This window comes from Aspergillus glaucus (assembly GCF_001890805.1).
Source record: "Aspergillus glaucus CBS 516.65 unplaced genomic scaffold ASPGLscaffold_19, whole genome shotgun sequence".
Taxonomy (NCBI): domain Eukaryota; kingdom Fungi; phylum Ascomycota; class Eurotiomycetes; order Eurotiales; family Aspergillaceae; genus Aspergillus; species Aspergillus glaucus.
This window is the reverse complement of record NW_019170471.1, coordinates 147,306-173,664: the sequence shown is the minus strand read 5'-3', so window position 1 is coordinate 173,664 and position 26,359 is coordinate 147,306. Positions and strand designations below refer to the sequence as shown.

General features: G+C 48.0%; 14 protein-coding genes across 14 annotated transcripts; 8 read left to right on the top strand and 6 right to left on the bottom strand.

The window, feature by feature from the left end:
- Window positions 1–757: 757 nt before the first annotated feature.
- On the top strand, window positions 758–1,934 carry ASPGLDRAFT_28157 (uncharacterized protein; the record flags this gene model as incomplete). Its single annotated transcript, XM_022543731.1, has 2 exons — window positions 758–953; window positions 1,204–1,934. 2 exons carry the CDS (start codon window positions 758–760, stop codon window positions 1,932–1,934), a joined length of 927 nt encoding a protein of 308 aa, XP_022398018.1.
- A 221-nt stretch (window positions 1,935–2,155) lies between these two features.
- Window positions 2,156–2,762, bottom strand: ASPGLDRAFT_656722 (uncharacterized protein). The gene has a single exon (XM_022548926.1). It carries the CDS (start codon window positions 2,538–2,540, stop codon window positions 2,376–2,378), a length of 165 nt encoding a protein of 54 aa, XP_022398017.1. The 5' UTR covers window positions 2,541–2,762; the 3' UTR covers window positions 2,156–2,375.
- Window positions 2,763–3,247: 485 nt separating this feature from the next.
- Window positions 3,248–4,770, top strand: ASPGLDRAFT_132594 (uncharacterized protein; the record flags this gene model as incomplete). The annotated part of the gene is made up of 2 exons (XM_022541128.1): window positions 3,248–3,956; window positions 4,007–4,770. 2 exons carry the CDS (start codon window positions 3,248–3,250, stop codon window positions 4,768–4,770), a joined length of 1,473 nt encoding a protein of 490 aa, XP_022398016.1.
- Window positions 4,771–5,568: 798 nt separating this feature from the next.
- On the bottom strand, window positions 5,569–6,751 carry ASPGLDRAFT_50365 (uncharacterized protein; the record flags this gene model as incomplete). The annotated part of the gene is made up of 3 exons (XM_022547292.1): window positions 6,032–6,751; window positions 5,966–5,980; window positions 5,569–5,604 (listed from the first exon to the last, which is right to left on the bottom strand). Coding segments are annotated over exons 1-2 (610 nt in total), but the record flags the coding sequence as incomplete, so codon positions are not given.
- A 258-nt stretch (window positions 6,752–7,009) lies between these two features.
- Window positions 7,010–7,445, top strand: ASPGLDRAFT_655991 (uncharacterized protein). Its single transcript, XM_022548916.1, has one exon. The coding sequence runs from the start codon at window positions 7,055–7,057 to the stop codon at window positions 7,271–7,273; it is 219 nt and encodes a 72-aa protein (XP_022398014.1). The 5' UTR covers window positions 7,010–7,054; the 3' UTR covers window positions 7,274–7,445.
- Window positions 7,446–7,759: 314 nt separating this feature from the next.
- ASPGLDRAFT_177023 (uncharacterized protein) lies at window positions 7,760–9,776 on the bottom strand (the record flags this gene model as incomplete). The annotated part of the gene is made up of 6 exons (XM_022542888.1): window positions 7,760–8,007; window positions 8,065–8,273; window positions 8,338–9,056; window positions 9,120–9,160; window positions 9,222–9,500; window positions 9,555–9,776. 6 exons carry the CDS (start codon window positions 9,774–9,776, stop codon window positions 7,981–7,983), a joined length of 1,497 nt encoding a protein of 498 aa, XP_022398013.1. The 3' UTR covers window positions 7,760–7,980.
- A 548-nt stretch (window positions 9,777–10,324) lies between these two features.
- On the top strand, window positions 10,325–11,794 carry ASPGLDRAFT_50362 (MBL fold metallo-hydrolase). The gene is made up of 3 exons (XM_022547291.1): window positions 10,325–10,715; window positions 10,771–10,911; window positions 10,967–11,794. Exons 1-3 carry the CDS (start codon window positions 10,369–10,371, stop codon window positions 11,556–11,558), a joined length of 1,080 nt encoding a protein of 359 aa, XP_022398012.1. The 5' UTR covers window positions 10,325–10,368; the 3' UTR covers window positions 11,559–11,794.
- Window positions 11,795–12,188: 394 nt separating this feature from the next.
- Window positions 12,189–13,826, top strand: ASPGLDRAFT_28153 (flavin-containing monooxygenase; the record flags this gene model as incomplete). The annotated part of the gene is made up of 1 exon (XM_022543730.1): window positions 12,189–13,826. One exon carries the CDS (start codon window positions 12,189–12,191, stop codon window positions 13,824–13,826), a length of 1,638 nt encoding a protein of 545 aa, XP_022398011.1.
- A 160-nt stretch (window positions 13,827–13,986) lies between these two features.
- On the bottom strand, window positions 13,987–16,175 carry ASPGLDRAFT_132845 (uncharacterized protein; the record flags this gene model as incomplete). Its single annotated transcript, XM_022541156.1, has 3 exons — window positions 13,987–15,895; window positions 15,952–16,031; window positions 16,086–16,175. 3 exons carry the CDS (start codon window positions 16,173–16,175, stop codon window positions 13,987–13,989), a joined length of 2,079 nt encoding a protein of 692 aa, XP_022398010.1.
- A 446-nt stretch (window positions 16,176–16,621) lies between these two features.
- ASPGLDRAFT_155154 (flavin-containing monooxygenase) lies at window positions 16,622–18,915 on the top strand. Its single transcript, XM_022542358.1, has 4 exons — window positions 16,622–17,368; window positions 17,431–17,791; window positions 17,847–18,102; window positions 18,162–18,915. Exons 1-4 carry the CDS (start codon window positions 16,776–16,778, stop codon window positions 18,737–18,739), a joined length of 1,788 nt encoding a protein of 595 aa, XP_022398009.1. The 5' UTR covers window positions 16,622–16,775; the 3' UTR covers window positions 18,740–18,915.
- Window positions 18,916–19,052: 137 nt separating this feature from the next.
- ASPGLDRAFT_1498271 (zinc-binding dehydrogenase) lies at window positions 19,053–20,559 on the top strand. Its single transcript, XM_022542081.1, has 7 exons — window positions 19,053–19,113; window positions 19,189–19,258; window positions 19,347–19,414; window positions 19,483–19,548; window positions 19,604–19,778; window positions 19,836–20,189; window positions 20,238–20,559. Exons 1-7 carry the CDS (start codon window positions 19,057–19,059, stop codon window positions 20,504–20,506), a joined length of 1,059 nt encoding a protein of 352 aa, XP_022398008.1. The 5' UTR covers window positions 19,053–19,056; the 3' UTR covers window positions 20,507–20,559.
- A 25-nt stretch (window positions 20,560–20,584) lies between these two features.
- ASPGLDRAFT_155153 (SDR family NAD(P)-dependent oxidoreductase) lies at window positions 20,585–21,690 on the bottom strand. The gene is made up of 2 exons (XM_022542357.1): window positions 20,933–21,690; window positions 20,585–20,873 (listed from the first exon to the last, which is right to left on the bottom strand). The coding sequence occupies exons 1-2, from the start codon at window positions 21,551–21,553 to the stop codon at window positions 20,640–20,642; spliced, it is 855 nt and encodes a 284-aa protein (XP_022398007.1). The 5' UTR covers window positions 21,554–21,690; the 3' UTR covers window positions 20,585–20,639.
- Window positions 21,691–21,799: 109 nt separating this feature from the next.
- ASPGLDRAFT_38096 (alpha/beta hydrolase) lies at window positions 21,800–22,948 on the top strand (the record flags this gene model as incomplete). The annotated part of the gene is made up of 2 exons (XM_022544905.1): window positions 21,800–22,725; window positions 22,786–22,948. 2 exons carry the CDS (start codon window positions 21,800–21,802, stop codon window positions 22,946–22,948), a joined length of 1,089 nt encoding a protein of 362 aa, XP_022398006.1.
- A 110-nt stretch (window positions 22,949–23,058) lies between these two features.
- On the bottom strand, window positions 23,059–24,473 carry ASPGLDRAFT_132816 (uncharacterized protein; the record flags this gene model as incomplete). The annotated part of the gene is made up of 8 exons (XM_022541151.1): window positions 23,059–23,243; window positions 23,313–23,440; window positions 23,496–23,602; window positions 23,668–23,840; window positions 23,910–24,067; window positions 24,126–24,191; window positions 24,269–24,317; window positions 24,374–24,473. The coding sequence occupies 8 exons, from the start codon at window positions 24,471–24,473 to the stop codon at window positions 23,059–23,061; spliced, it is 966 nt and encodes a 321-aa protein (XP_022398005.1).
- Window positions 24,474–26,359: the final 1,886 nt, after the last annotated feature.

Below are 26,359 nucleotides of genomic sequence, written 5' to 3'. Positions count from 1 at the left end.
TTGGACGAACCACCTACCTTGACACAGTCAATCACATCAATGCTTTACTTGTTGATCTTTAGCTCGTCCATATCCATCCATCCAACACAGTTGTTGAATCGGTTCCTTCCTGGATGGCCTAGGCGGCGATGAATCAGCCTCTGCTTCATAGCTGTTTCTTCATCTGCCGACAGTGCTAAGCGAGCATGTTGATTTATGCGCTTTGAATCAACTAGTAAAGCGTCGATGTGATTGACTGTGTCAAGGTAGGTGGTTCATCCAATTCTCTTTCCTTTTGCAACTACCTTTCCATCTTTCTTGATCTCATATCCTCTTTTAGAACTGTTTGATTCAAAGTCAGTGAGATGAAGTGCCTCCAGAGACAATAGGTTCTCTTCTAGTCCTGGCACATATGACACTTCCCAGTCTCACTTCTGAGCCCTTCAGTAGGCTGAACTTCACTATACCACACCCCTTGATGGGCATCTGCATGCCACTCATGATAATGAGAGTTCCATGGCATTTATCCATGTGTTCAAAGATCTCTTTATTCCCTGTACACATACTCATTGCTCCACTGTCAAAGCACCATCTTGTTGGATCATCATTGGCTTGGTGAGCATCTTCCCTAATGAACGCTACATGCATCACTGTCTCAGAAGTAACATTTATATGGGCTAATCTGCCTCGCGAGAGTTGAAAATGTGCACACTACAGTTCTTATACAAATCTGTTTATCCACCGACAGCCCCAGGGAGGATACGATATACAGTTTACAATGGACCGAAAAAGGAAAATCGACGACACAAATAGTCAAACAATATCCGTTTCTAAAGCTGCAAAATTCAATGCTCATACATCGAGAAAGCTACAAGCTGCCGTCAGTCATGATCCAGAGATTGATTTGACCACGCAAATGCCAATCGATTACACCGGCCGCCTGATCAGAATGCAAACTAGCAAAGAAGTCCTTGGTAAGTAAAATGAAGAAAATATTGGTTCCATAAATTGACAACCATCCCTTGGTAGAGATGTCCAACAATGGATCTCAAAGATCTACGAAACCCAAGGAAAAAGAAATACGAGAATCCCTCAACCCGTCAGATACCGTCCATATATTATTTCCTCTGTCTCGAGAGGTGCTGAGACTTGTGGAAGACATCTCCAAGACCGCAGAACCTTTACCAAATGGCCTTTCTCAAACGTTTGTTTGAAGTCATGCAGGCGAGCGAGGTCCTCTGGAAGGCTCCATTTCCACTTCACAAGATGTTTTCAAGTGTGCTGCGGACATCGTTGTTAAAGCGGTGCGGCATATAGACGATTACACTGAGTACACGACCCTGCAATATCTCGAGCGACATATACCAGATTGCCCGGCTCCAAGGCCTCTAGGATGCGTGCAAATGAGTGGAATATCACTTATTTTTCTGACTCACAAACCATCGAAGTCTCTTGGAGAGGTATGGCATGGCTTGGATAGTGACCAGGAAGCTTCGGCCAAGGGTCAGCTGGAGACTATTTTGACAAAATTAAGATCGTTGCCCTATGTACATGGGCGTCCTCTTGGAGGAATGGCTGGCGAAGGCTGCAAAGATGCCAGAAGGCACCTTCGGCGGAGTAATAAACCGATCAAAACACTTAGTGAATTCGTGGAGTTCCTTCGTCAACTTTCCCCATGCTTATCCTCTCCTCCCAATATTGTTTTTACGCACGGAGATCTTCGGCCGGATAATATTACGGTAGAGATCGTTGATTGTAATCGATGTGTCGTTACTGGCCTTCTTGATTGGGAGTATAGTGGCTTTTACCCAGACTATTATGAAGCTGTTAGGTGCACCAATTCCTTGTCTTCGTGCGAGAACGACTGGTTTTTGTTTCTTCCTGATTGTATTTCGCCGAAACGCTATACTCATTGGTGGCTCTTAGATCGGGTGCGAGAGACCAGGAGTATGTGACATCGAAACAGGATTTATTCAGTCAATATCTTGCACTTGCAAGTGTATGATTACAAAATCACTCCCCTCTTTTCCCTCAGTATTTCCCTGGCAGCGCGATAGTCCTCATCATCAGTCCACAATAAATTCTTCTTCCAAATTGTCAAGAATATCCAGCACGTAGTCCTGACAGTCCCACTCAACCGTCTCATTGTCCACGGGCACCGTCTCTGCAGCTTGTTTCACATTTTTTACATCGGCCTTTCTGATTACGCCGATGTAAACTTTCTGCAGAAAGCTCCTAGAATTTTCAGGCCGTGCTCAACTGCATTTTCGAGTTGTTCCAGGGAGGCCTGTAACGCATCGCTTGTACGCTTCGCCTCAGCCACTGTGTGATCAATGACGCCTCGGTCTCCAGGGAAACGCCGCTGAATGCGAAGGATGATGAAGTCGGCGTATTTGTCATTTCAATTTTGTTCGGGAGCGACCGTCCAACCGTTGGCCGCTGGAAAATAGTAGTTGAGAATTCCGGAAGCCATTGCCTTTACTGCGTCTTCCATAGGTAGAATCATTTTCGACTAACCGAACTAGTTCATCGAGTATTGGTAGAGATAAATAGATTGCCATGGTTAAATCCTGAGAAAGAGAAGGAACGAATCAAACAAAGGAATTAAGTGTTCAAACAAAGATTTGTGAGGCTTTCTTACATTTTCTTGAACTCGAGGAGTACTGTAGAGTAGGGAGTTCAACGACTTTAAATAATCTTACGCTGCTTTTAGGAGAGCGAAGAACGTAAGTCGTCTTGCTAAACTGGGCTTTTCCCCATGCCAGATATTGATGTGCTTTGACAATTAAATGAAAAGCGATAAAAAAAGCCAAGACTACTTGAACAGGCGGACATACATAAATCCGGACACCAAGGTCGCGTGATCAGACTACTAAATTTGCCGCGCCCCGGCCTCCCCCTTTTTCTCTTCTCCCCTATTTCTACTCCCCTTGTCCCCTTCTCGCTCGCTAACTCTCCTTCACCTTCTCCCTACAACATTATCATTCCGTAAAGAAAGTATTTGCTCTTTACTGATCTCGCCGCCAGTCCTGCCATTCCTGTGTTTTCATAGGACTCTCTGATTTCACTTGATGATTTCGGATTGGGCGTGTGCTCGTGACCAGGCCGTAAAAGCTTCTGCTACTTTACTATCATCTTGTTATTATTCTTGATTTGACATATTACCCGAGTCAGGGCTGCTCAACGCTGTTTCAAAGCCCGGGTGGGCGGGCTACTCGATTTATCAAGGGTTTTTCTTTTCAAATCCAGCAATTATTGCAACAAGACAATGACCACATCTCCAGACCCGCCCTGGGTCATGAAGAAGGCGGTTCTTGTTTCTATACCTGATTCTGAAGTTGCTTGTTCTGCAAGCCTTCGTATCTTCCATGATATAAATACTAACAAAGGATCCATCTCCCTCAAGATTAGAGCGGATCTCGCTAACCTGAGGGGCACATTACAGGACCTGACATTGAGTATCCTTCCAAAAAGAGTCGAAGAATGTGCGTTATCCTTGACAAACAACGACGGCCTCTGTTCTCCTCGATTGGTTTCCATGCTCCGGGCGTCTGTGCAAGATATTCGGGCCGTCTCAACACTGAGTCTGACACTCGGTACGACCGGCATTGTTCTTTGTCCACGTGGGATGGAGTATTTAAGCCCAGCCAATCCAAAAGACATGAATTTTTACGCCTTTGCAGAGATCTGTCAATCCAAATCTCTACGTCTACACTTTTCTAATCGACAATTTGTGGACGACCAACCTGATCGGTTGAAGACTTTCTCCTTAGCCCTGAACAGAAAAAATTTTGAGGCAGAGTCTTTTAAACGCCCTCTCTCTGGCGTGGACGAGCGGGATTGGACTGTCTTTAGTCTGTCACCCGATCCACCCCCACATTATGAGGAGCCTGTGCCCGAGCAGGTGAAGCAAGTGGATCCACCCTTATATTCTGAGGAATCTGAGTCCAAGCAGGTGATTGGAAAACGGTACAGAGGTATCTTGTTATATACTTTGACCTTCAAATAGCTTGTTAATAGTATTTAGACCAGTGGACAATGTCACCCGATGATAATAGAAGACGAAAACGACTGCTCCTCTCATCCCCACAACCGCCAGGCTCTGCCGCCGAAGTTGATACACCAAGTACTTGCTCCCCGTCACCGTCATCAATCCGCCCAACTTACTTTACGCGTGCTTTCTCTCCTGGCCGCGCAGACCGTAACATACTTGCACGTCTCGAACATGAGCTCCGTGGTGTTTCCGATGACCTAATCTGTAAATTATTAATTCGAACAGGGCGCCGACATCTGCTGGCCCACCCAGAAGAAGTAGACAGTGACCTGCCATCCAACTCTAAAAAAGTCAGCTTTGCCAAGGTCGAACGGATTGAACGCCCGCTCAAACAATATATCGACGAGATGATTGAGCGCCGCCTCACACCTGTTGTCAACGAGATCGTCGATAGTGCTGTGAGCGACGGTCGTGATCAGATCTCCGACGGATGTAAAATAAACGAAGTCGAATTTCGCGAGCAGGTCGACGATGGTAACTCCGAGGTACGCATGACGGCCAATGAATGTATGAAGGAAATACAGGAACAAGCACAATGGTATATGGATGAAATAGAAGAACAAGCGCAAAAGCGCATGGATGATATCGAGAATCAGAGAATCGAGGTTGAGATGTCTATGGAGAAAAAAGTTGCAAAGTTCGAGCGCTGGTTCAATGCTTCTGCACCGTCCTTACTTGATGGCAAGTCAAGCCCTACCCATGAGCTGGGCACTGATGCCAGACGCAGTTCCATTTAGATTTGGTACTAGGCTTAGCATTGTCGTGTACATAGTTTCTTTATGAGTTCGTCTCTTTCATTCCCTTCTTGTCAAAGGCAAGCGCTAATCAAGTCGCAGTCCTTGCTATATAGCTCAAGAAGCTTTTCAGCAACTCCTTTCGTCCGGGACCCAGAGGAAGCCCCGCGCCTTGGTGACTTCGCTGAGGCCGCCAGCTCGGATAAAAAAAAATGCAGGATTTTTGAAGGGTCATCAGTTGTTTTGCATACTACTTTACCTGTGCGCAGCCAGGGTTATACACTCGCAGAAGTGGGGACAGAAACAAGACAGTATCCAAGTAAAGCAGGAATCTACAGAAATAAGATATGTGCTGCTGCCTGATGGGACATAGGACATAGCCTATCGATTCGCGAAGAGCCAATTTGTTTCCAATGCCATGGTCAAGTTAGGAAATTCAATGAACGATCTGAATGCATGGCCCTGCCCGCGGGCTCTGATGGGCGGGCTACGGGCGGCCTCCAGGTGCCCACGGGCGGGCTGTGTCAAGGTCTACTCCTAGGGATAAGTTCTCAGTAACCTATTTTATTTGCCGCTTACGAAAGCACCATGATGGAATTTAATTATCTTCACAAACTCGGCTGCCAAACCGGAGGCTCAAAGGAAGTGCGTCAAAATAATGTCGCTTTAGGCTCCATGGCCCTCCTGGTGTTGCTAGATACAAAAATTCATCCTTACAAGTTAACACCTTTCTCAAAATTGACTATAAAAGAAGGGTCAATCTTACATTCAAAAGTTCCTTAGCTGACTCCGTTTTTGACCTTCTATGAAACCACGAGCTGGACTTGATAGCGCAATCTTCAAAGGAGCTGTCACGGGCTCGGAAACTAGCAGATAAAACGAATGGTATTCATATCTAGACTAGGTAGCCTAACGACGAGAATATCGAATCTGGGGAAGAAGAAGAAAAGGAAATCTATCTAGGCGATGAACGGTCTTTATAGGCATTTGTGTGGTGCGGCTCAAGCCCTTGTTTGCCCATATTGCTTGTATGGCATCGTTTGATATGTTGGCGCTGTTTGTCTGGCGTTGAGCCGTTGAGCCGTCACAGGAGCGACTCCTAAAATCAAGGCAGTTTTGTCACTGAGACAGATCACAAGGAAACCAATGGCTGCTGCATCTGACTTCCAGTTGCTGAGCATGTTGCTGTTTAACATACTGTCCCTAATATTTGCTAGAGATATCATTAGCCGTTTACTGAAATCTAGGGCAAGGTCTTGCCCACCCAATTGTATCTCTCCTTTCTCATTTAGGAGGACATTGCTGCAGTCAACTGAACCGTGTGATATGCTGAGTTTGGAATGAATATAAATGAGACCATCTAGAATCTCCCTGCACACAGTGGCTATATCCGCCTCACTGAAATCCACGATCCCTGCCAAGCCGCCTAGTGGAATAGCCAGATGCACATACTCATGGACTAAACAAATCAAGCTGGATTCTGTGTAGAAGTCTGTCAATGACACTAGATTTTTGTGCGAAGCCTCTTGGAAAGTCCATGACGAAGGTATTTGGCATTTCTTTATCAGGAAAGCAGGAAATCCTTCAACATCCTTTAAAGCAATCATCCCATATCCTGCTTGATCAACATTATATGACTTGTGGTACTTGGCCTTTGGTTGTTCCTCCTTCACAGTTGAAAGAGGAGGGGCGTTTCTGTGCGCTTTTATTGGAATTCCAAAGCGATATGAGCGGTCGATGAGGGACCTTGTCGTATTATCTCGCCCGGCATGAAATTTACCGCTGCGCTTTTGTTGAACAGGATCATCAGCCCATAATGATTCAGGCAAAACTGTTTGACGTTTGGAACTTTCCCCCATCACCTCAAGTTGCAGCTAAGCGCCCGTCATGTCAGGGAAATTCCCACTTCAGAGAGTGAAAGAAGAACAAGAAAGAGACAAGATATATGAAATGGTCCAAATGGGTTCCAGGCTTCTTCAAAAATCGATGCAGGTTTATGCCAACAGAACTTCCTGCAAGCCTTGAAAGCCTTGGTATTTTTGTCATACTTGACTAAAATATGGAGCTGATACTGAGCAGATAATCAACTCTTGATGATGACATTTACTTCCAATCTTGGGTTGCATAAACAGCTGTTTCCTTTCAGTGTCGCAAAATTCTGATCCGAGATGTCAACAGAAACGTGATGGAGTCCGGCAGTGCCAACCCGAAACCCTTCAAGCGCCGACAAAGCTGTCCACTCTGTCGAAGGCCGATACACTTTGTGGTCAAGCCAAGCACCTGGGCCATGGAAGAAAACCACCACAGAGAGATCATCAGCCGTTACCATGCACGTCAAGCCATGATACCGTGTAAGCACTTCACTGGCAGTCTGGGCGATTGGGAAGTCAATGGAAGGAAAGAAAGCTTTCTATTCTGTCCTCGCGGGAACCACTGCCATTTTCGACACGAAATTCCGGGACAACCAGATGGTTTGAATTATCGTGGACACGGATCGAGGCTATGATCAAGGAGCACAGGCGCCGCGACATCTAAGACCATCACGCCGGTGCCGATGACAATGTCGTGGGAGAGCGAGAGGAAAGACGTTGGGTACTTGACAGGGTTGTCCGATGACCTGCCGTAGGATGAGCTTATGTCAAGTGATTCGACACGAGCATACTCGTCTCCGACCCACGAACCAGTACAATGCAAACTAAGAATGCAATTGAAAAAACAGCAGTCCATTGCAAACGAACAACAAAAATAACGACAGTACCCCTCGATAACGACAATACAATCTAAAATAACAGCAGTACAATTAAAATTAACGATAGTACAATTAAAATAGTACACAAAAAATGCAACGCGGGTATGAAAAGGGCAGGGTACTATGCTTTGGTTCGCTACGATTGAGATCAGTTTATGGGGGAAAGAAAACCAATACCAATAGGACATGTAAACAGCAATGAATAAATCAAAAGGACAATAATTGACCAAGATGAAGCATACTCCGATATTAGAAAAGGTATGGTATACTTCAAAAGCTGTAGAGACGCTATCTCATAAGTCAACAAGTAGTCAACACACCACACCACGCAACCACTGCTTATAGTAGAATGGCTGTACAGGCAACTAAGGAGCCTGGTCCTTTACAGTTGAGCCTTGTGATGATAGTATTTCTGAATGGTCGTTTGATTATTGTGCTATGGAGGGTCCTCCACCTTGGGGCTTTTACAGAATGTATCGAAATTGGGGGTTCTAATCGAAAGTAACACAATTAGCAACAGCCTAACTAAGATCCACGATCCAACTCACCGTTTTATCAGTGAAATCATCCTGGTACGCATTCTCGTATCCCTCCGGAGTACCAGACCGATCTCGTTTCCGGTTCTCCCAGGCACACACAAACCGGTAGATAAGTACAGTGACACCGGCAACGAAAGAGGTCACGACCACAGTAATAAAGCCCGGCACGTAGCGCGGGGTATCTTTCTCTTCGAAAATCAGCGGACCGGTGAAATTCCCTAGAATAATAATTCAGTTTCGGCACAATTATCAATCATCGTAGCACAAATCAAAAAGGCTTACCAAGACAGTACCCAATATACAAACCCGCTGATGCAACTGAACGTTTCGTGTACCCAGCAACATTGGCAACCTGCAACCCCATAAGAACAGCGTATCCACCACCAGTAGCAGGAAGAATATAGCACGCAAAGAGCATGCCACCGGTAGCATCCAGAGGGAGAACAACTAACAATAATGCAGCAAGGGTAGTAATCATCTGAGCCGAGAAAACAATCCAAGACCTCGCGCCTCTATGCGCAAACCGGTACGCAAGATACGGCGCAAGGAGCTGATAAGACCCAGCCAGGAAACCCTGCGGCATAACCAACAGCAATGAATTGAGCGTATCAAACCCAAACGAGTTAATAATGATAGGAGTAAAGGTAGAAATCGGTCCATTGGCAATCATGCTTAGGAACGCAACGAAAAAAATCAGCCAGAATCTCAGGTCTGCTAGTAATTCAACCACCTGTCCCTTTTTGTAGTGCGTGTTTCGCACTCCAGAGTTGTTAACCCGGAGCCGGGCGACAGCGATGTATCGCTGGCGTTCGTTGAAGCCCCTGGCTTGGATTGGGTCCGGGGGTAGGAGGAAGACGAGGATTAGGCCCCAGACTATTGTTACTGCACCGGCGACGAAGTACATGTATTTCCAAGGGGAGAGAGAGCCTCTGATATGGCCGATCCCGTAGTTTACAAGTGGGGAGAAAACGGAGACGTAGCCTGTGCAGCAGTACCACACTCTGGAGCGTGTTAGAATCGAGGGAGGATGGGATTAGGCATGGAAAAGAATGAGTGATACGGACCCCATTCTCATAGCTTGTTCGTTCTTTTTGTACCAACCGCCCTGTGATTTTTGGTTAGTGTGTGTTCTGATGCAGTCATGTCTTGTTCAGCTGTTGACATACAACTATGAGCATGAACATCGGACTGATGCCGCTCTCCAACAGGCCCAGGAAGAACCGTTGTGTATATAGTGATCTATAATTGAAGCACATCGGGGTCAAGATGAGACAGATACCCCAGAGTGTGATAATGACTGAGGCAACGCGCTCAATCGGGAATCTTTGTGCTAGGGTCATGGCGGGATAAGCTCCCACCATGAACCCCAGATACAAGATTGCAGCAGAGAAAGAGTATCGGTTCCCAATATCGAGGTCCAAATCTGTACGCAAACCAAACAGTGCCTAGTACATGTTAGTTAGAGCAGTTGTACCAAAAGAGCATTGGAAGGCATGTACAGCTTGCGAGAACATCGCCTTATCGTAATACTGCAACCCGTAGGTCACGCACAGGATTGGCATCAAACTCCAATCAATTCTGCGGAGCAACTTTTTTTCTTCCTCCTCAGTCCAGGTGTCATCACCGCTGTAATTGGCGAGAACCTTGATTGCTTCATCATGGTGCACCGTATCGACGGTAGCGGCCTTCTCGATCTCGGGAATATTGGAACAAGAGCTCATGGCCTTCACTGAGAGACCATCTTCCTGCGAATTGTCAAGGACAGTCATTTTGTAATGGTACCGGTCCACAGGACCAGAAATAGTATGCTGATGAACACTTCAATAGGACATATGGGTAGCCCTCAAGAGGGTCTGGAAGCAGCTAGAGGTTTTATAGGAGTAGAACCCCCTAAGATAAACATCTCTGGCTTTCAACCTTACTGTCACAGGACTATGTGCCGAGAGCTATCTGTCTCCTTTTGCATTTTACGCCGGATGTTAGGGGCATGAATCCGGGGGTGGAGACTAGCAATGACAGAATCGTTTTTGCTTTCCCAACTCTTGTTGTGGAGTTCGGTTTGGGAAAGATTTCATCAGAGCACTTGGAATAAGCTCATGACTGTAACCGAAGGACTAGATTTTGAAGCCGAAGGTCATCTGGTTCATTGCCGGTAATTACACTTTATATGGGGAAATCCGGGGAAATCCGGGGAAAACGCGGGGAGAGCTAAAACCATGTCAGACGCAATTGGGGAGGGCTCATAATTACCTTAATATCCAGTTATCTTTGTTCTTGAACTGTATGCATTGCGATAAGTCTCACGCTCCAGCAATGATGGAATTCCCCCCATTCCAAGTGCCTCCTGGGCAGGAAATCACTGTCAAGCTCATTAACCCGGTGAATTTCGGACCTGCCCAGCTTCATAGGTTCATGGGGCCACCAGTACCAGGAATGGAAACGCATCCCAGCAACCCGTCATTCTCGTTCCTTTTGGAACATCCCTCTGGCCGCAAAGTGGTCTTCGACCTGGGTATTCGCAAGGACTACCTAAACTATGCGCCGAAGATCGCTGAATACATTCCCACGACAAAATATAAGATCGAAGTGACAAAGAATGTCGTTGATATACTTGAGGAAGATGGGATCAAGGCTGGGGATGTCGAAGCAGTGATCTGGAGGTAGAGTTTTCGAGGACTGGCTCTCACATCTCCAACACTAACTTACTTCCCATAGTCATTGGCATTGGGATCACATTGGAGACCCATCTACATTTCCCCTCTCGACAGACTTGATAGTAGGACCCGGATTCAAAATAGCTATGTTGCCAGGCGCACCCACAAACCCCGACTCTCCTCTGAGCGAATCCGATTACTCGTGAGTTCCCGGAACCCTCCCCATCCTGTCTCGGCGAAATTACTAACTTCAACAGAGGAAGAAACCTTCGTGAGATAACTTTCGAGGGTCCCAATTGCCTAACAATCGGCCGATTCCAAGCCTTCGACTACTTCAACGACGGATCCTTCTATCTCCTCGACAGTCCAGGCCATGCAATCGGACATCTCTGCGGCCTAGCCCGGACAACAACTAGCCCCGACACATTCATCTTCCTTGGCGGTGACATCTGCCACTACGGAGGCATTTTCCGGCCATCCAAATACCTCCCCGTACCAGAGCCTATACATCCCCACCCATGCAATCCAGACAGCAAGGTCGCGTTTTGTCCCGGCGGGGCATTTGAAGAGCTCCAGCAATCGCGCGGCCGGAGCGTCACTGATCCGCTCTTCACGCCCACTTTTGGACATGACATCCCGCTGATCATTGAGACGATTGGGAAGTTGCAGGAGGCAGATTGTAGGGAGGATGTGTTTGTTATTATCGCCCACGATGCTACGGTCAGGGATGCGGTGGACCATTTTCCAAGGAGTTTGAATTCGTGGATGGAGAGGGGTTGGGCAAAGGATGTTAAGTGGGCTTTTTTGAAGGATGCCGAGGTTTATTGGAAATCTAATGGAGTTATATGAGGATTCAATTGGATCTAAGTAGAAAGCATGGGGCAAGTTGCTGTACAGAAGGGGTATTCAGACGGCTCAAATGAAGGTCTACTGCGACAAGTCTAACCACGACTGAGTGGTTATAGCGACTCCCTGGCCGATGAAAAAGAAAATATCCAATGTGTTCCTCATAAACATCTGTACATTATTCGGGTTTCTTACCTAGCCATACATTTTCACCTGCTGATCAATCAACTGAATCGCCGAATATCCACTTCTATCCGTTCAATTCATGCTGACGCACTGTGCACACTCAATGAAATCCCATTTAGTTTGTTAACCTTTCGGTTAGAAAGAGATATACAAATCCGAGCATTCATAATGTCCCGATTGCTGCCTTTCATCTCGGCTTCATACAAGCGGATACCGGCTGTGCTCTAAGACCTCTCCACCCCCGCATATCGTCTTTTGTCTACAATCGGCTACTCTATGCTTTTGTCGGCCATGTGGCATAATTGCCGAATGCGAGAGCTGCATAACTGTGAAGCTATCCTATTGATAAGGGATTGCCATATATTGCTCACCAGTATGAACTGAGGTCAAAAAGAAAAGCATTCACACACTATCTTAAACAACAGAAGCCGTTACACTTGAGCCACCATGGGCAGCATCGAAGAACCCAACTTTAGCCAGATGAACGAGGACCTCGACTATGATGTCCTCATTATTGGGGCCGGACTTTCCGGCATTTATTCACTATATCGGATGCGACAGTTAGGCCTGCGGACGAAAGTCCTTGAGGCCGGCGGAGGTGTAGGAGGAACGTGGTACTGGAACCGGTATCCAGGCGCGAGATTCGATTCTGAAAGCTATTCATACAATTTCTCATTTTCTCAAGAGGTGCTCGACGAGTGGAACTGGTCCGAGCATTTTGCCTCGCAGCCCGAGACATTACGGTACTGCGAGTTCGTGTGCGACAAGTTCGATCTTCGCCGCGACATGCAGTTCGATACTCGAATTACTGCTGCACATTTCCAAGACACGACTAAATCATGGCTGCTGAGAGATGAACAAGGACGGCAATATACCTCGCGATTCCTGGTTACATGCATTGGCATTCTGAACAACTACACAATGCCCAACATCCCCGGAGTCGCAACCTACAAGGGAAAAGCAATCCACACGGCTCGCTGGCCGCAAGAGCAAGCAGATTTTGAGAACAAGCGCGTCGCTATCATCGGCACCGGCGCCACTGCCATCCAAGCAATCCAGGAGATTGTCAAGACAGTGGGCCACCTGACTGTCTTCCAACGAACTCCGAACTGGAGCCTGCCTCTACGAAATGCACCCCTCTCCCCGGAGGAAATGAACGAGATCCGAACTCGCTACCCCGAGATATTCAGAAAATGCTCCGAGTCCTGGTCCTGCTTCATGCACATGTCCGACAAGCGAAGTGCCCTAGATGTGAGCCCGGAAGAGCGCGAAGCATTCTGGGAAGACCTATATAGGCAACGCGGCTTTGCCAAATGGCTCAGTAATTTCGGTGATATCAACACAAACAAAGAGTCAAATGCCCTCTTCAGCGAGTTTGTCGCAAACAAGATTCGTCAGCGCGTAAAAGACCCTGTCACTGCGGAAACCCTCATCCCTAAGTGCCATGGCTTTGGGACGAAACGTGTGCCCCTGGAGTCAGGCTACTTTGAGGCATACAACCGGCCCAACGTGCGGCTAGTGGATGTCAAGTCGAATCCAATTGAATGCGTCACCGAAACTGGCATCCGGACGAGGGACGAGTCCTTTGATTTCGATATGATTATTTACGCTACGGGATTTGACGCTGTAACCGGGTCATTCACCGCGATAGATTTCCAGGGTGTGGACGGAGTTAAGCTGAAAGACCGGTGGAGCGAGGGCCCACGCACTTTCTTGGGTCTATTCGTCAAGAGCTTTCCCAATATGATGATGGTTATGGGTCCGCACCAGATGTTTGGAAATATTCCTCGCAGCATTGAGTATGCGGCCAGCTGGGTGGCACGGTTTATTGAATTCTGTCGAAACCGGGGCATTACCTTTGCTGAGACGACGCTGCAGGGTGTTCTGGATTGGACGGAGCATGTCCATACTTGTGCGGTGGGACTGCTTGCTAATGATGTTGATTCATGGATGACTGGTGTGAATAAGAATTTGGCTCACAAGCAGGAGAGGATTATTGCTCGGTATCAGGGTCCGGCGCCGGGCTATCGAAAGTGCGCTGAAGATGTGGTCATGAGGCATTATGAGGATTTGGTACTTGCATGATTGTTAAAGGATTTGGCCGTGTATTTGGTAAAGTAAAGTTGACTTTGCAAATTATTTATCATGAGTTATTTGATTCCCATACTTTGAGGCGATTGGAGAAGCTATATTTACCCGTAGGGCTCAGCACAGTGACATGACGCTGAATATCTCTGGCATTATGTTACATAAAAAGATTACTCCCGGAGGTGGAATCGCAATGCTCAAGTAGATCTTGAAACTGAAGCATAGTATCGGCAAAGGCATAATCATCAAAAAAGAGCTCCTCAGTATGCGGGACCAACAGTCTGCCAGCAATCCCACTGGTTCGCGGTGTTGCAAACGGAAAATAAGTAGTCCAGTCAATACCATCCGTCATCTCCATGTACACAGTCCCATCCCCCATGCCTAGCTCTGGACCAGGTGTACGTTGCGAGTCAAATTCCGGTGCAGTACAACTAGGCCGCAAGCGTCCAAACCCAGAGTAGAAGACCGCAGCAGTAGGCCACATGACTCGAAGCTGATCCACGGCCAAAGTCAAGATGTCTAGGTCTTGATTGGCATCTTTGGCTAAACCTTCTATTCTAAGGGCTTGCAGCAGCGCGATGAACGCCGTGCCGCAATACCAGCCTGTTATGGCCATGAGGAATCTGGTTCCTCCGCGAGATAGGATGTCCCGCATGATACGAGCCATGCATGTGGCAGCCAGGATTGCGGGTGGATAAGCTTGTGGTAAGGGCTGTGAGTAGGATGAGCGCTGAAGGTGAATGATGATAATCACAGCAAGATACGGAAGATGAAGTTGATGCACATCCCTGTTGAATTGGGTTGTGCGATCTGATCCAATTGGCAGCTGCAGATGGGGAGGAAGCGACTGCACCCACTGGATGAGCTCGCGGGCTAAATGTGCTGGGAATGCCGATACTCCAGAGTCGCTGGTACGCGCGAGGTATTTTGCAATATCGCCAATTATGGCGCACAGGCGTACCCAGTATATGAATACCTCGGCCTTCACTTTGTCCGGGGCCCCTGAGAAGTCTTCTAACGTCGGCTCCGAGAGCGTGCAATCTTCTGGGTCAATGATACACGGCTTGCTTTGGCATAGAGCAGTCAGACGCTCACGCGCAAATGCGGTCCACCATATCCGACGTCGTAGATTGAGGTCAACCTGCTGCCGGAGTGGGTTATCAGGACCTGGCTCGCGATGCACGCCGAGCTGTTGACAATGCCGAATGACAACCGAGGTCCACCACCAGGAAGAATGACGATGGAGAATAGTTGGTGGCCGCGGACTCCACCAATAGAACAGAGAAACTGCTTTGAGCGATATCATCACGTCTGCCTCTTCATCGTTGTAGAACCTGATACGTGCTCGCTCATAATAGCTAGCTGGTCCATCATGCGGGATCATGGGTGGTTTAATATGGCTGCCAACCACTGCCAGGGCGTTCACCAGTAGCGGAGACCGTGCGAGCTCTTCTAAAAGTGTGTCTCGGTCCAGCACGGGGCACCATGGGTAGCAGTATTCCCAGTATGTCTCTGCGAATGTCTGCTGCAGGTCTGGATCAGGCAAACGGGGCACTTCAGATGGTCTTTCAGCAATGAGCCGCTCCTGGTCTCGAGCATTTGTCTGTAGCTCGGGTAGAAATACATGGCCCACTGGGTAGCTATCATTATGCTCCGAGTGGTCTTCCGTTCGTTGAGTCGTTGGTGAATCATTGGTCATCGCTTGCCGAGGCTTGCTCTGGGGTTCTGGGAGCGCTTGGCCCGAAGATGGGTCATTGATCGACGACCATCCGATGTTGTGGAAATTCTTGTTTCTCGTTTGCTCGCCATTTGCCGCCGGCTGGAGCAAATCTCGGGGAAGTTCCAGCGGTCCACTATTCTTGGATAAGCCGGGGAAATCCCCGGCGAGGTTGGACAGTCCGTCTTGTCCAGAGGATAGAGATGTTTGATCCTGGACGGGAGGATCGGCGAGCAGGCTCTGGCGTCGGGGGTGGTTTGTTTGATCACTGCAATTGTTATTGCTATCCGGCGGCGTCAATGGTGACGCATTTGCTGCAGAAGGCCGACCTCGTCTTGATGGTCTCGTCCTAGGAAAATCGGTAAGTACGAGCTCGGTGAAGGAACACATTCGGGATAACCCAACCGGCAGTCTTTGCCGGTAGCTTCGCACTTGCTGCAGTTACTATAGCCCTGACTACTTCGCGCTTGTAGGTCGCATCTAATCTGCAGGCGTCACTCACTACTTGCTTATCGAAGCCGTAGAGAAAAAAAAAATACCTTTTTGCTGTGACATGCGACACAGGCAAGTTCTGCTCGCCTCCGTTTAGGCTGATGGCCCGTAAATGGCAACCAAGACGGTGCCGACATAGTCACAAATATCAGATTTCCGTTTTCGAAGAAGACGATATTCCAACTACAAGAAAACCCAGAGTACTACACCATATACTGGACAATGTTGATACAGGCATCCTTGCCAGAAATGCGGGGAAAGCTTCCCCGCAATTTCCTTTATTAGCCAAGTAATTACTGATTGACATCTTCGACAGCTCGGCCTTGTAGGCGAACTGTGCATTTCTTACCGGTAGTAAACCGCCGGTATTGGTCCTACTTTAGCCTTGTCTTGGGCCGGTATTTGGCATGGTATCATTCCGTGGGCACAAATCCCATATTCTGTGAGCGTGACATACCAACAATGTCAAAACCACCGACAGTCATATGCATATCCTGGCTTCGGCAACTTGGAGGCCGGGGTCTGTCTAGTTAACTGATTTCCAAATTCGGAGACTTATCCTTCGCAGCAGGATTTCCGTAATACGTATTATCTATCAATGGTTTCTTTTTTCAATATAAAGTCCGACGCTGAGAAAAGCAAAACGGCATAGAGTCCCTGGACGTGGATTTTTAGCTTTCTTGCAATCAAATATCAACTGTCGTGTCTTTTCCCCCTCAATCAAGACCAATATCACAATGACAGTTTCCGTGCCAGCACCGGTAGATGGAGAAGTGCCTGAAGTGCCCGGGGCAAACGGAGTTAACACCGCGAAGACGGCTGTCAACGGCCAGAATGGTACACATTCATCGAAGAGCCATTCCGTTCCATTGAAAACAGACTACGCATATAAGCCCCGCAAGCTGCGCGTCGTCACCGTCGGAGCGGGCTTCTCTGGTCTTTTAATGGCACACAAATTCCAGCACCGATTTCCTGAGTTGCAAGAATTCGTGGACCACACTCTCTATGAAGCGCGAAGCGATGTCGGTGGCACCTGGTTGATCAACTCGTATCCTGGTGTACAGTGCGATGTCCCTTCGCACATCTATGCGTTTCCGTTCGACCCAAATCCCGATTGGAGCCGGTTTTACTCTGGCGGGGAGGAGATCCAGGCGTATATCAAGCGGACAGTGAAGAAATGGAACTTGGACCGAGATCTTCAGCTCAACACGAAAGTGGCTGGTGCCTATTGGGAAGAGGATAATGGACGCTGGAGGTTGACTATCGAGCATGAGGGCAACAAGCGCGAAGAATACTGCGATATTCTTATCTCGGCACAAGGTGTACTGGTGTATGTTCATCCACCTCCCTGCGTTCTGGAGAGAGAAAACATCGAGCTAATCCAATTTGCAGCCACCCCTCATGGCCTGATATTCCCGGTGTCTCTGATTTCAAAGGCCATATAACCCATTCAGCGCATTGGGACCATGACTATGACTACTCCCACAAGCGCATTGCCGTTATCGGCAATGGCTCTTCAGGCATTCAGATCACGCCACAAATGGCAAAGCTTCCCGGAACAGAGGTAATCAACTACATGCGGAGCCCAGCATGGGTATACTATCGCGTACCCCCGTCGAAGCACCTGGGACGGGATGTGGAAGATGCCAATCCTGCCTACTCGGAGGAAGAGAGGCAACAATTCAGAGACCCGGAGGCCCACAAAGAGTACAGAAAGGGTATAATCTCACGAACCAATAGAGCTTTCCGTCTGGTATGTTTCTGTCAGAGCCCACAAACAGTGCACGTCTAATGATTGCCGGATATAGTTCATCAAAGGCGAGAACAACGAGGCAGCCGTTCGGTTTGGCACACAGCAAATGGCTGAGAAGCTTAATTATGACCCCGATCTCTGCGAAAAGCTGATTCCGAAATGGGAGGTTGGTTGTCGCCGTGTCACCCCTGGACCGGGGTACCTGGAATCCTTCGCAAGACCAAATTGCAACCTCAGTAATAGCCCTATCACCAAAATCACCGAAAACGCTGTACACACGGCGGATGGAAATGTCTTCGAATGCGATGTCGGTATGTTTGTTCTTTCAAAGATCTTTCTCAATATAAAATTGACCACTTACTTTGCCCAGTAATCTGTGCTACCGGTTTCGACGTCTCCCATCGCCCTCACTACCCGATTGTCGGCCAGAGCGGGACCAACTTAGCAGATAAATGGGAAGATGAGCCAAATTCCTATCTTTCTGTTTCAACGTCTAGCTTCCCCAACTATTTCATTATGATGGGACCCAACTGTCTAGGCGGACACGGCTCTCTAGTCGAGTCTCTCAATTGGACGGGCGACTACTTTGTGAAATGGATCAAGAAAATTGCAACCGAGGACATAAAGTACATTGTCCCGAAGCAATCAATTGAGGACGCATTCGGGAGATATGGCGACGAGATTCATAAGACCTTGGTCTGGACTGGTGGCTGTAAGAGTTGGTATAAGCGAAACCGTGTGGATGGCCGAGTTACTGCACTGTTTGGCGGCAGTGCAATCTTGTTTCAGCGGCTTATCAGTGATATTCGCCCTGAAGACTTCGAGATTGAGTATAACAGTGCTAATCCGTTTCGGTTTATGGGGAATGGGTTCACCGAATTTGAGATGACGGAGGGTAATGATTTGTCTTTCTATGTTGAGACTGCTGATAAATCTCCATATTGTTGATAAATATGGATTTCCAATTGCTTCTCTGCTATTACACTACTGTGCATGTATTTCCTACACTCGAGCTTTCACTGTCAGATATTACCATTTCATCATTTCCATTGACCTTTGCGGTATTAGCCCGGCCCGAATGAGGGGAAGCGAAGCCGTGCACATCGGCTTTCCCTTTTGGGACTTAGCCAACTTAAACCAGATATATATTCCATGGGAATATTCCGTATTAGTTCAATAAAGTGCTTCCATTGTAGCTTTGATGACTGAAGAATTCTTTTCGCCAGCTATAGCACATATCTATCTATCCTACAACCATGGGAAGCATGACGTCTCCATCCACAATGCATGCCTGGAGGAAGCATAAAGGGAATCCAAATCCAGTAGGTGTAAAAATATCCTAACAAAATATTTGTGCACCTATCCATCATAAATTGGTGTTTCTGACGCAAACCTAGGTTTGGGAAGAGCTTCCTGTACCCTCGACCCCCGTGAGTGGGTTTCTGGTCAAGCTATTGGCATCAGGAGGTATTTTACCTGACCTTGCAGACCTAAACAATCAGTTTCTTTACATGCTTTCTGAGACCCTTGAGTCTGACATTCCCATTCATGGCAGTATGTCATAGTGATCAGCCTCTTCTGGACATTGAAGACCGGCCACATTTCAATGAGAAGTACATCCTGGTATGGGCCCTATGTTTTGTTTTCAGCAAACCTCTGTCAATTAACATACATCTAATCTGGTGTGTCAGGGTCACGAAGGATGTGGTGAAATTATAGAAATTGGGGGGCAAGTGACAGATCAAAGATTCAAGTTGGTACGATTCTTCCCCAATTCCTCATACTTCAGACAGCACTAACACATACACTTAGGGGGATAAAGTGGCTCTTCTTGCTGTACCTGGATGCGGCTTAGATATCTGTACTGAATGTTCACGCGATATACCACAACTATGCCCGGGTAGCAAGCACCATGGGATTGGTCAGGACGGGTTTTATGCTGAGTACGTTGCGGTCGATGTTCGTGCCGCGATTCCATTACCAGATGGTACGTCTCTCACTCTCAATAAGAAAAGTGAATTGCAGATCCTTATACCGGCTATAGGTGTCCCTCCAGCTGTAGCTGCAGTCGCGACAGATGCCGTCAACACGGCCTATCACGGTATAACCCGCCGTGCTAAGGTCAAGAAAGAAGAGACAACTTTTCTTTTTGGTCTTGGGGGGCTTGGCTTCAATGCACTGCAGATAGTGAAAGCTATTGGTTCTCGAGTCATTGTATCTGATCTGCGACAGGAAAAGCTAGATGCTGCTCTGAAGCTGGGTGTTCCACGGGAGGATATCATTCCTATTGGAAAGTCAGTGCAGGATTTTGTCAAGGAAAATTGCTTACAGGGAAAGATTGATACCATATTGGAATTTGTAGGAAAGCATCAAACTTTTCAAGATGCACAGCAAATCGGTGAGTTTTCTTTTTTGCTTATGACATCGTTTCGCTAATATCCATCAGTTCGTCCTGGAGGCAAAATCCTGTGTGTAGGGACTCTCGACCGCACGAATGAACTGGACATGAAAATCGGCATCCGCAAGAGACTGAGCATTATATTCACCTACGGTGGACAGCAGTCGGATCTGGTGGAAGTGCTTGACCTGATTGCCAAGGAAGTCATCCAGCCCCAAGTGGAATTGGGCAAGTTGCAGGATTTTCCAAAGGTCCTTAAAGATCTGGGAGATGGCAAGATAAAGGACCGGATAGCTTTGGTGTCAGATCGTGCCTGAGATGGTCGAATTATCATAGGGCATTCATGTATCCTAGATCATAATCTTTCCAGTATCTTCAGGTCTGCGCATATAGTTGCAATCTTAAATGTCAATTTACTCCAATTTCAAACCTGTATAAAAATAATCCAGGCTACGCATTAACACTCGCACTCTTGGTCATCCCGATTCCCACCGCAGCCGTTGTTCCTGCATCAACAGGGAGAATCACTCCTGTCATCCACCGAGCATGAGGACCAGCCAGAAATACCACAGCGCCAGCACAATCCCACCCATTTCCTTCAGTTCCTAGCAAACTTCGTTTTTGACGAGCCTCCCGGGCCTCTTCGCTCATGCCGTTTCCATACATCATGGGCGTATACAGCATCTACTGGGTGATCAGCTTCAGTTCCCAAGGCAAAGAGATCAGGAATTAGCGTAACGTACACCGGGACACACGCAATTCACGCGAATTCCTTCAGGGGAATGATGCGCCGCCATGGCACGAGTCATGTTGACTATGGCACCCTTGGAAGTCGGATACAGCAGATGAGGTGTACCGCCCTTCAAGCCAGCGACACTCCCCATATTCACGATGCTCCCTTTAATCTTACCGTTATTCCGGATCATAGCCGGAATGGCGTACTTGCTCATCTGTACCATACTGGCAACATTGATCTCCATACCACTCGCCCATTGTGCTATATCAACCTCCACTGCAGTACCCGCTGCGCCGCCAATTCCGACATTGTTCACTAGGATATCCAGTCGCCCAAACTCTTCAATCGCATATCGTATCGCCGCTTCACAGTCTTTTGCCGATGTAACATCTGCTCGAAATGCAAGTGCCTGTCCACGACCAGGTTTGGACTTTATTATCTCCACAGTCTTGTTGGCCCACTCCAAGTTGAGGTCGACGCAAATCACGTCGCAGCCATCGTCGGCAAGGAGGATTGAAATCGCGCGCCCATTTCCAATTCCATCACCTAGGCAGCCTGCACCTGTCACGATAGCAGCCTTTCCGGCCAAGGAGCGCGAAGGAGGATTGGAGGGAATCCCGGGATCCATAGTTGGCTTGTTCTCGAACCGAGGGTTTCAATTGTTATCCTGCCAGAAATCAAAAGAGTCACGCATTATCTATATAAACATTTGCCGTAATTAGTCTGATTTTCATGTGGGGTAATTACCGAACGCGTTGAGTCGGTTGGTAGCAGCCGAACCGAGGTGGTTCCCTGTGGGGTATTAGTACATGCCTCGGTGAGAATTGTGCTAATCTTTCATCTTCTACACTGCTCACATACATCCACGACAAGAATGGCCGACTTCTCTGAATACACGGGCCCCAGCCCAGAATGGCTTGCTCTCGAGCCAACGCTGCCTCAGCCACCCAAGAACCTGTCAGTGGAAGAACTGAAGGCACTGTTGAACAAAAGCCGCGAGGAAACTTCCACACAAGACATGATCCACCAAGGCCTCAGCTCCAAGGTCCAAATCCACGATCACATAGTCATAGCCCGTGACGGCGCAACCCTCGAAGCGCGCACTTACCGCCCCGCCGGCGTCCCAATCTCCGAGCGTCTACCTGTGTACATCCATCTTCATGGCGGAGGGTTTCTCTTTGGGACCCTTTCTTCTGAGGACGCAGCCTGCTCGCGCATTGTCGCTTCGCGCGCTGAGCATGGTAGTCCCGTTGTAGTCTTCAATGTGAATTACCGGCACACCCCAGAGTATCGCTACCCCACCGCTTGGAACGACGTCGAGGACGCCTTCATCTGGGTACACGAGCACATTTCCGATATTGGCGGAATCAGCGAGCAGCTTGTTGTGGGCGGCATTTCAGCTGGAGCATGGATGACTGCATCGTTGACGCTGGCTCAGCTGAGTGGCAAGGATAAGCGCTTAGCAGATTGTCCCAAGATCGCGGGACAGGTGCTGATGATTCCTTGTCTTGTTCTATTGGATCACTATGCACCACGAAAGGAGAAGCTTAGGAGTCCTGAGTTGTCAAGCTACGTGCAATGTGCCGAAGCACCCATTTTGCCGAGTAGTCGGCTGCAATTGTTTAACAAGCTACTTGGGTTATACGATGCCAAGGATGCCAGAGAAGATCGCCAAATGAATCCCGGCAATGCGACTACAGATGAAGTCAAGGATCTGCCTCCTACTACCTTTGGAATTGCAGGAAATGATCCATTGAGAGATGAGGGTCTGTTCTATGGAAAGCTGCTTAGTGAAAATGGGTGAGTACTTTGGACATTCTACCCTAGAAGGATATTTTCTAAAACAATCATTTTATCTAGTATACCTACCAATGTTCATGTCTTCCGCGGTGTACCTCATGGATTCAGGCGGTATGGAGGCAAACTGTCCGCAAGCAAGAAGTGGGATGAAGTGATGAGCAACGGCATTGCATGGGCGCTGGCAAATCCAGTGCCTGGTCCATTTGAAATCAAGTCGGACTAAGCCATGGGGCAATAGAATATCTTGAGAAATATTTACCAGGCAATTCTGGAAAGCAACCGTTGTTAAATACACAAGAGTATTCCATGCTATATGCAAGCCCTAGACTTCTATCATGACCTGGAAGCGCCCTCCGCAGTCCTCCATTTACTCCAACCCGGCTCCCATCTATCCTCAATAATGCTGAGCTGAACTTCCTGGTTACGTTTGAAATACCCCTCCTCGATATGATCATCCATTCCCACATCCCTGAAACCCTCTTTGGCAACAGATTTCGGTGTGATCATCAGAGAGTGGCCTGTGATATAGTAGATCTGAGTCAGTACTATAGAGTAGCTAATTGGTTTCAATAATGTAAAATGCATACCATTGATTGTTCTGTCGGTTGCCAGTCTCATCATGCACAGAGCCACATCTTCCTGGGCTGCAAACTCAACGCCTTTGGAGATGAGTTGGGCCTCATATGCGGCGGAACGAATTGCGCTCTTGATATAGCTATGTCAAATTAGGAGGGACTAATTCAATTAATATGATGGGGAGAGGAGTATACCATGGAGCAACATAGTTGATTCGAATACCTTGCTCGTGAGAATTTCGGCGGGCCGTTCTCATCAGACCTCTCAGTCCATATTTACTACTGGTATATTGCCAGTTTGCCTTATACGAGAAATGCCTTAGTCTTTAATAGTCTATGGTTCAAGAGAAGGCTGGATGCAACTTACCGGAGAATCAATCCACGAGACCATACTTCCAGTAATGATAAAGCACCGATCCCGGTCCTCAGTGTCGGGCTGCTTCCGAAAGTAGTGAACCGCCAGCTTCCAGGTGTACATTGTGCCAATTAAATTGACATTGACAATGTTGAGATTTGGCTTGACAGGGGGCTCGTTGGGATCTATGCATTGCAGTGCATAAGAACTTGAGTAAATCATACAAACAGGGTATATAGAATCGGCAATATTACCATCCAAAGGCCACAGGTCGTCACCGAAAGCACGACTAATACCAGCGTTGGCGATAACAATGTCACAACCTTTGCGAGGAGAGTTTGCAATGGCAGCTTCAAACATTTCGGCCTGGTCGTTCCAGGAAATGATGTTGCATTTCACAAACTGGGCATTCCTGGAACATATCAGTACCTACATGAATGGCTTTCTGGAAGGTGTTTTGGTCAACGAACGGGCTCAGCTCCTCTGCTATCTCCTTTCCTCGAGTCTCGTCAAGATCGGCAATTGTAACGTATGCCCTGAAGTTGGAAGTAATCGACATTACTATTAGCTGTCTCGGCCTAGTATGATTTTCTTTCACCCTAGGCATGCATACCCTTCTGCCGCGAAGGCGCGCACCGTTGCCTCGCCCATGCCATTGGCACCTATAGGTGCTATTAGACAGAATATTAAATCAACTTGGGAATGGCAGGACACATACCACCAGTCACAATAACACTTTTATCCTTCAGGACGGCCCTATTTGGTGGAATGCTGCAATCCACGGGACCGGTATACTCGTAGCGAGGTAGTTGGGGCATTTTGATATCGATATCGATCTTGATTATTTCCAAGGACGTGTGTTCTTCTTGTTCGCTGCACGAAATGAAATATATTTTAAATAAGACGTCCTCCTCCTCGATTACTATCTCCAAGTCTATGTCCTTTCCCCCCATTCTCGGGCTAATGGCCTTGGCTTCTGTGCGGAACCCCCGCGTTTTAACCTATGAGCTTCATGTTTCATTCGGCTATCCCAAAAGAGTAAACCGACGGAGAATTCATGTACTCGAAAACAACAGCCGGCTTGTGGGGTTAAATCGTGAACCGAAAAGACCATCATTTCTGGATGGTAGCATATGAAGAATCTCGAGATCCGGCCAGTATTCTGGCGTCTTCCTCTGTTGACGGCCAGAAGCATTTTCGAATTTCATGCGAAAAGACATATTGAATGCCCTGGCTTTGAGATCAAATAGCTCAGTAGGGATGAACCAAATTAATTCCAAGGACACTTCATATTACGAGTCTAGAATTTGGACTTTGGCAAAACATTGAATGAGCAAAGCAAGATGCAAGAGACCAGTCTGATATACGAGAAGGCATGGTATACTCCTGGGTGTATGGTGCACAGGTTACAGGTCAGCTCACCGGTGCCCACTAAGCTCGGCAGTAGTAGTAGTAGTAGTGTGTGTGTTTCTATTTTACGTCGAGGTTCGGGTCTTTCCACGCATCCTTGGATTAGAGACCTCGGGCGCGGAGAAGCCCTGGTCCCGGTGCGGGACATACGATGGGCAGATCAGAACCGCTTGTCACCCAGCTAAACTACACCCCTCCCCCCGACGTTAAATAGAACACACACACACCCAGCTAAACTACCATCTATCATCTATATACAGGTAGCCCCCCGCGCGGGGGGGCTGCTTGGGTTTTCATGGCTGTCGACCAGCGAATTGAGCATATGGAGAAAAGGGGGAAGATGAAGGGAAGGGTCTGGAGAGAGGGGTAGAGACCAGAGGTCTGGACATCCCTGAATTTGGCAGATTCTGGTGGCCTAATGTCGTCGGCAGATATCTGTATAGAAATTGGATTCTCCCAGCCAGCCTGCGAACGCAGTGAATCCGGCCTTTGTGCTGAGGATCTCAGTCACTGACTTGCGGCCCCATGGATGTGCTGCTGCTTTGCGGCCCTCTCTGCAGTGATAGAAGTGGGATGACTCCTTTCTGCGGCCGCATGAGCATGTCAGCAGAGCGTCCTCATGTTTCAAGCGCTCATGGTACTCTGCAAAGTCACCATGGCTACTCCTGGCAGCTAGGAGGCGGCCCAGGGCTGCTCTTGGGAGGAGCAGCTCCGGGGGACGTTTTTCTAGGCCTATTCTGAGGTCCTTATAGCGTTTGGGGGCATTATCCGACCAGTAGTGGGCGAAACCTTGCCAATGCATCCTCTTGGCTGCCCGTTTGGCAGCAGCAATTGAGGCAGGTGGTGGGGGGAGCTCTAGGGGAGCCTGACAACCAATCTTGGCTTCTTTATCAGCTGCTTCGTTGCCTTCAATGCCTGTGTGTCCAGGAACCCATTTTACCTGTACTGTGCCTGCCTGTATGCCAAGTGTTCTTGGGAGTTGTGGCCATGTCCGGGCGGCTTCTTGAAAGGTCATGAAAGTCGATTGGCTTGATCCTTTAGGTTGGCTTTGGAGTTGTTGTACTGCTTCCAGGTTGTCCAGGCAGATATATATGTTGGAAGAGTACTGTGCTTTGGGATCCTTAAGGGCTACTTGTAGGCCTAGCAGGGCCGCTCTGGCCTCTGCGTCAAAGACCTCATGGTTGGGGAGCTTTGCATGCCCACAAAATATCTTGGTCTTGCTGGTTCCCCAGTAGCCTACCCAACCAGCTCCTGCAGCTGTGTCTTCTTTTTCTTTGGACCCGTCTGTATAGAT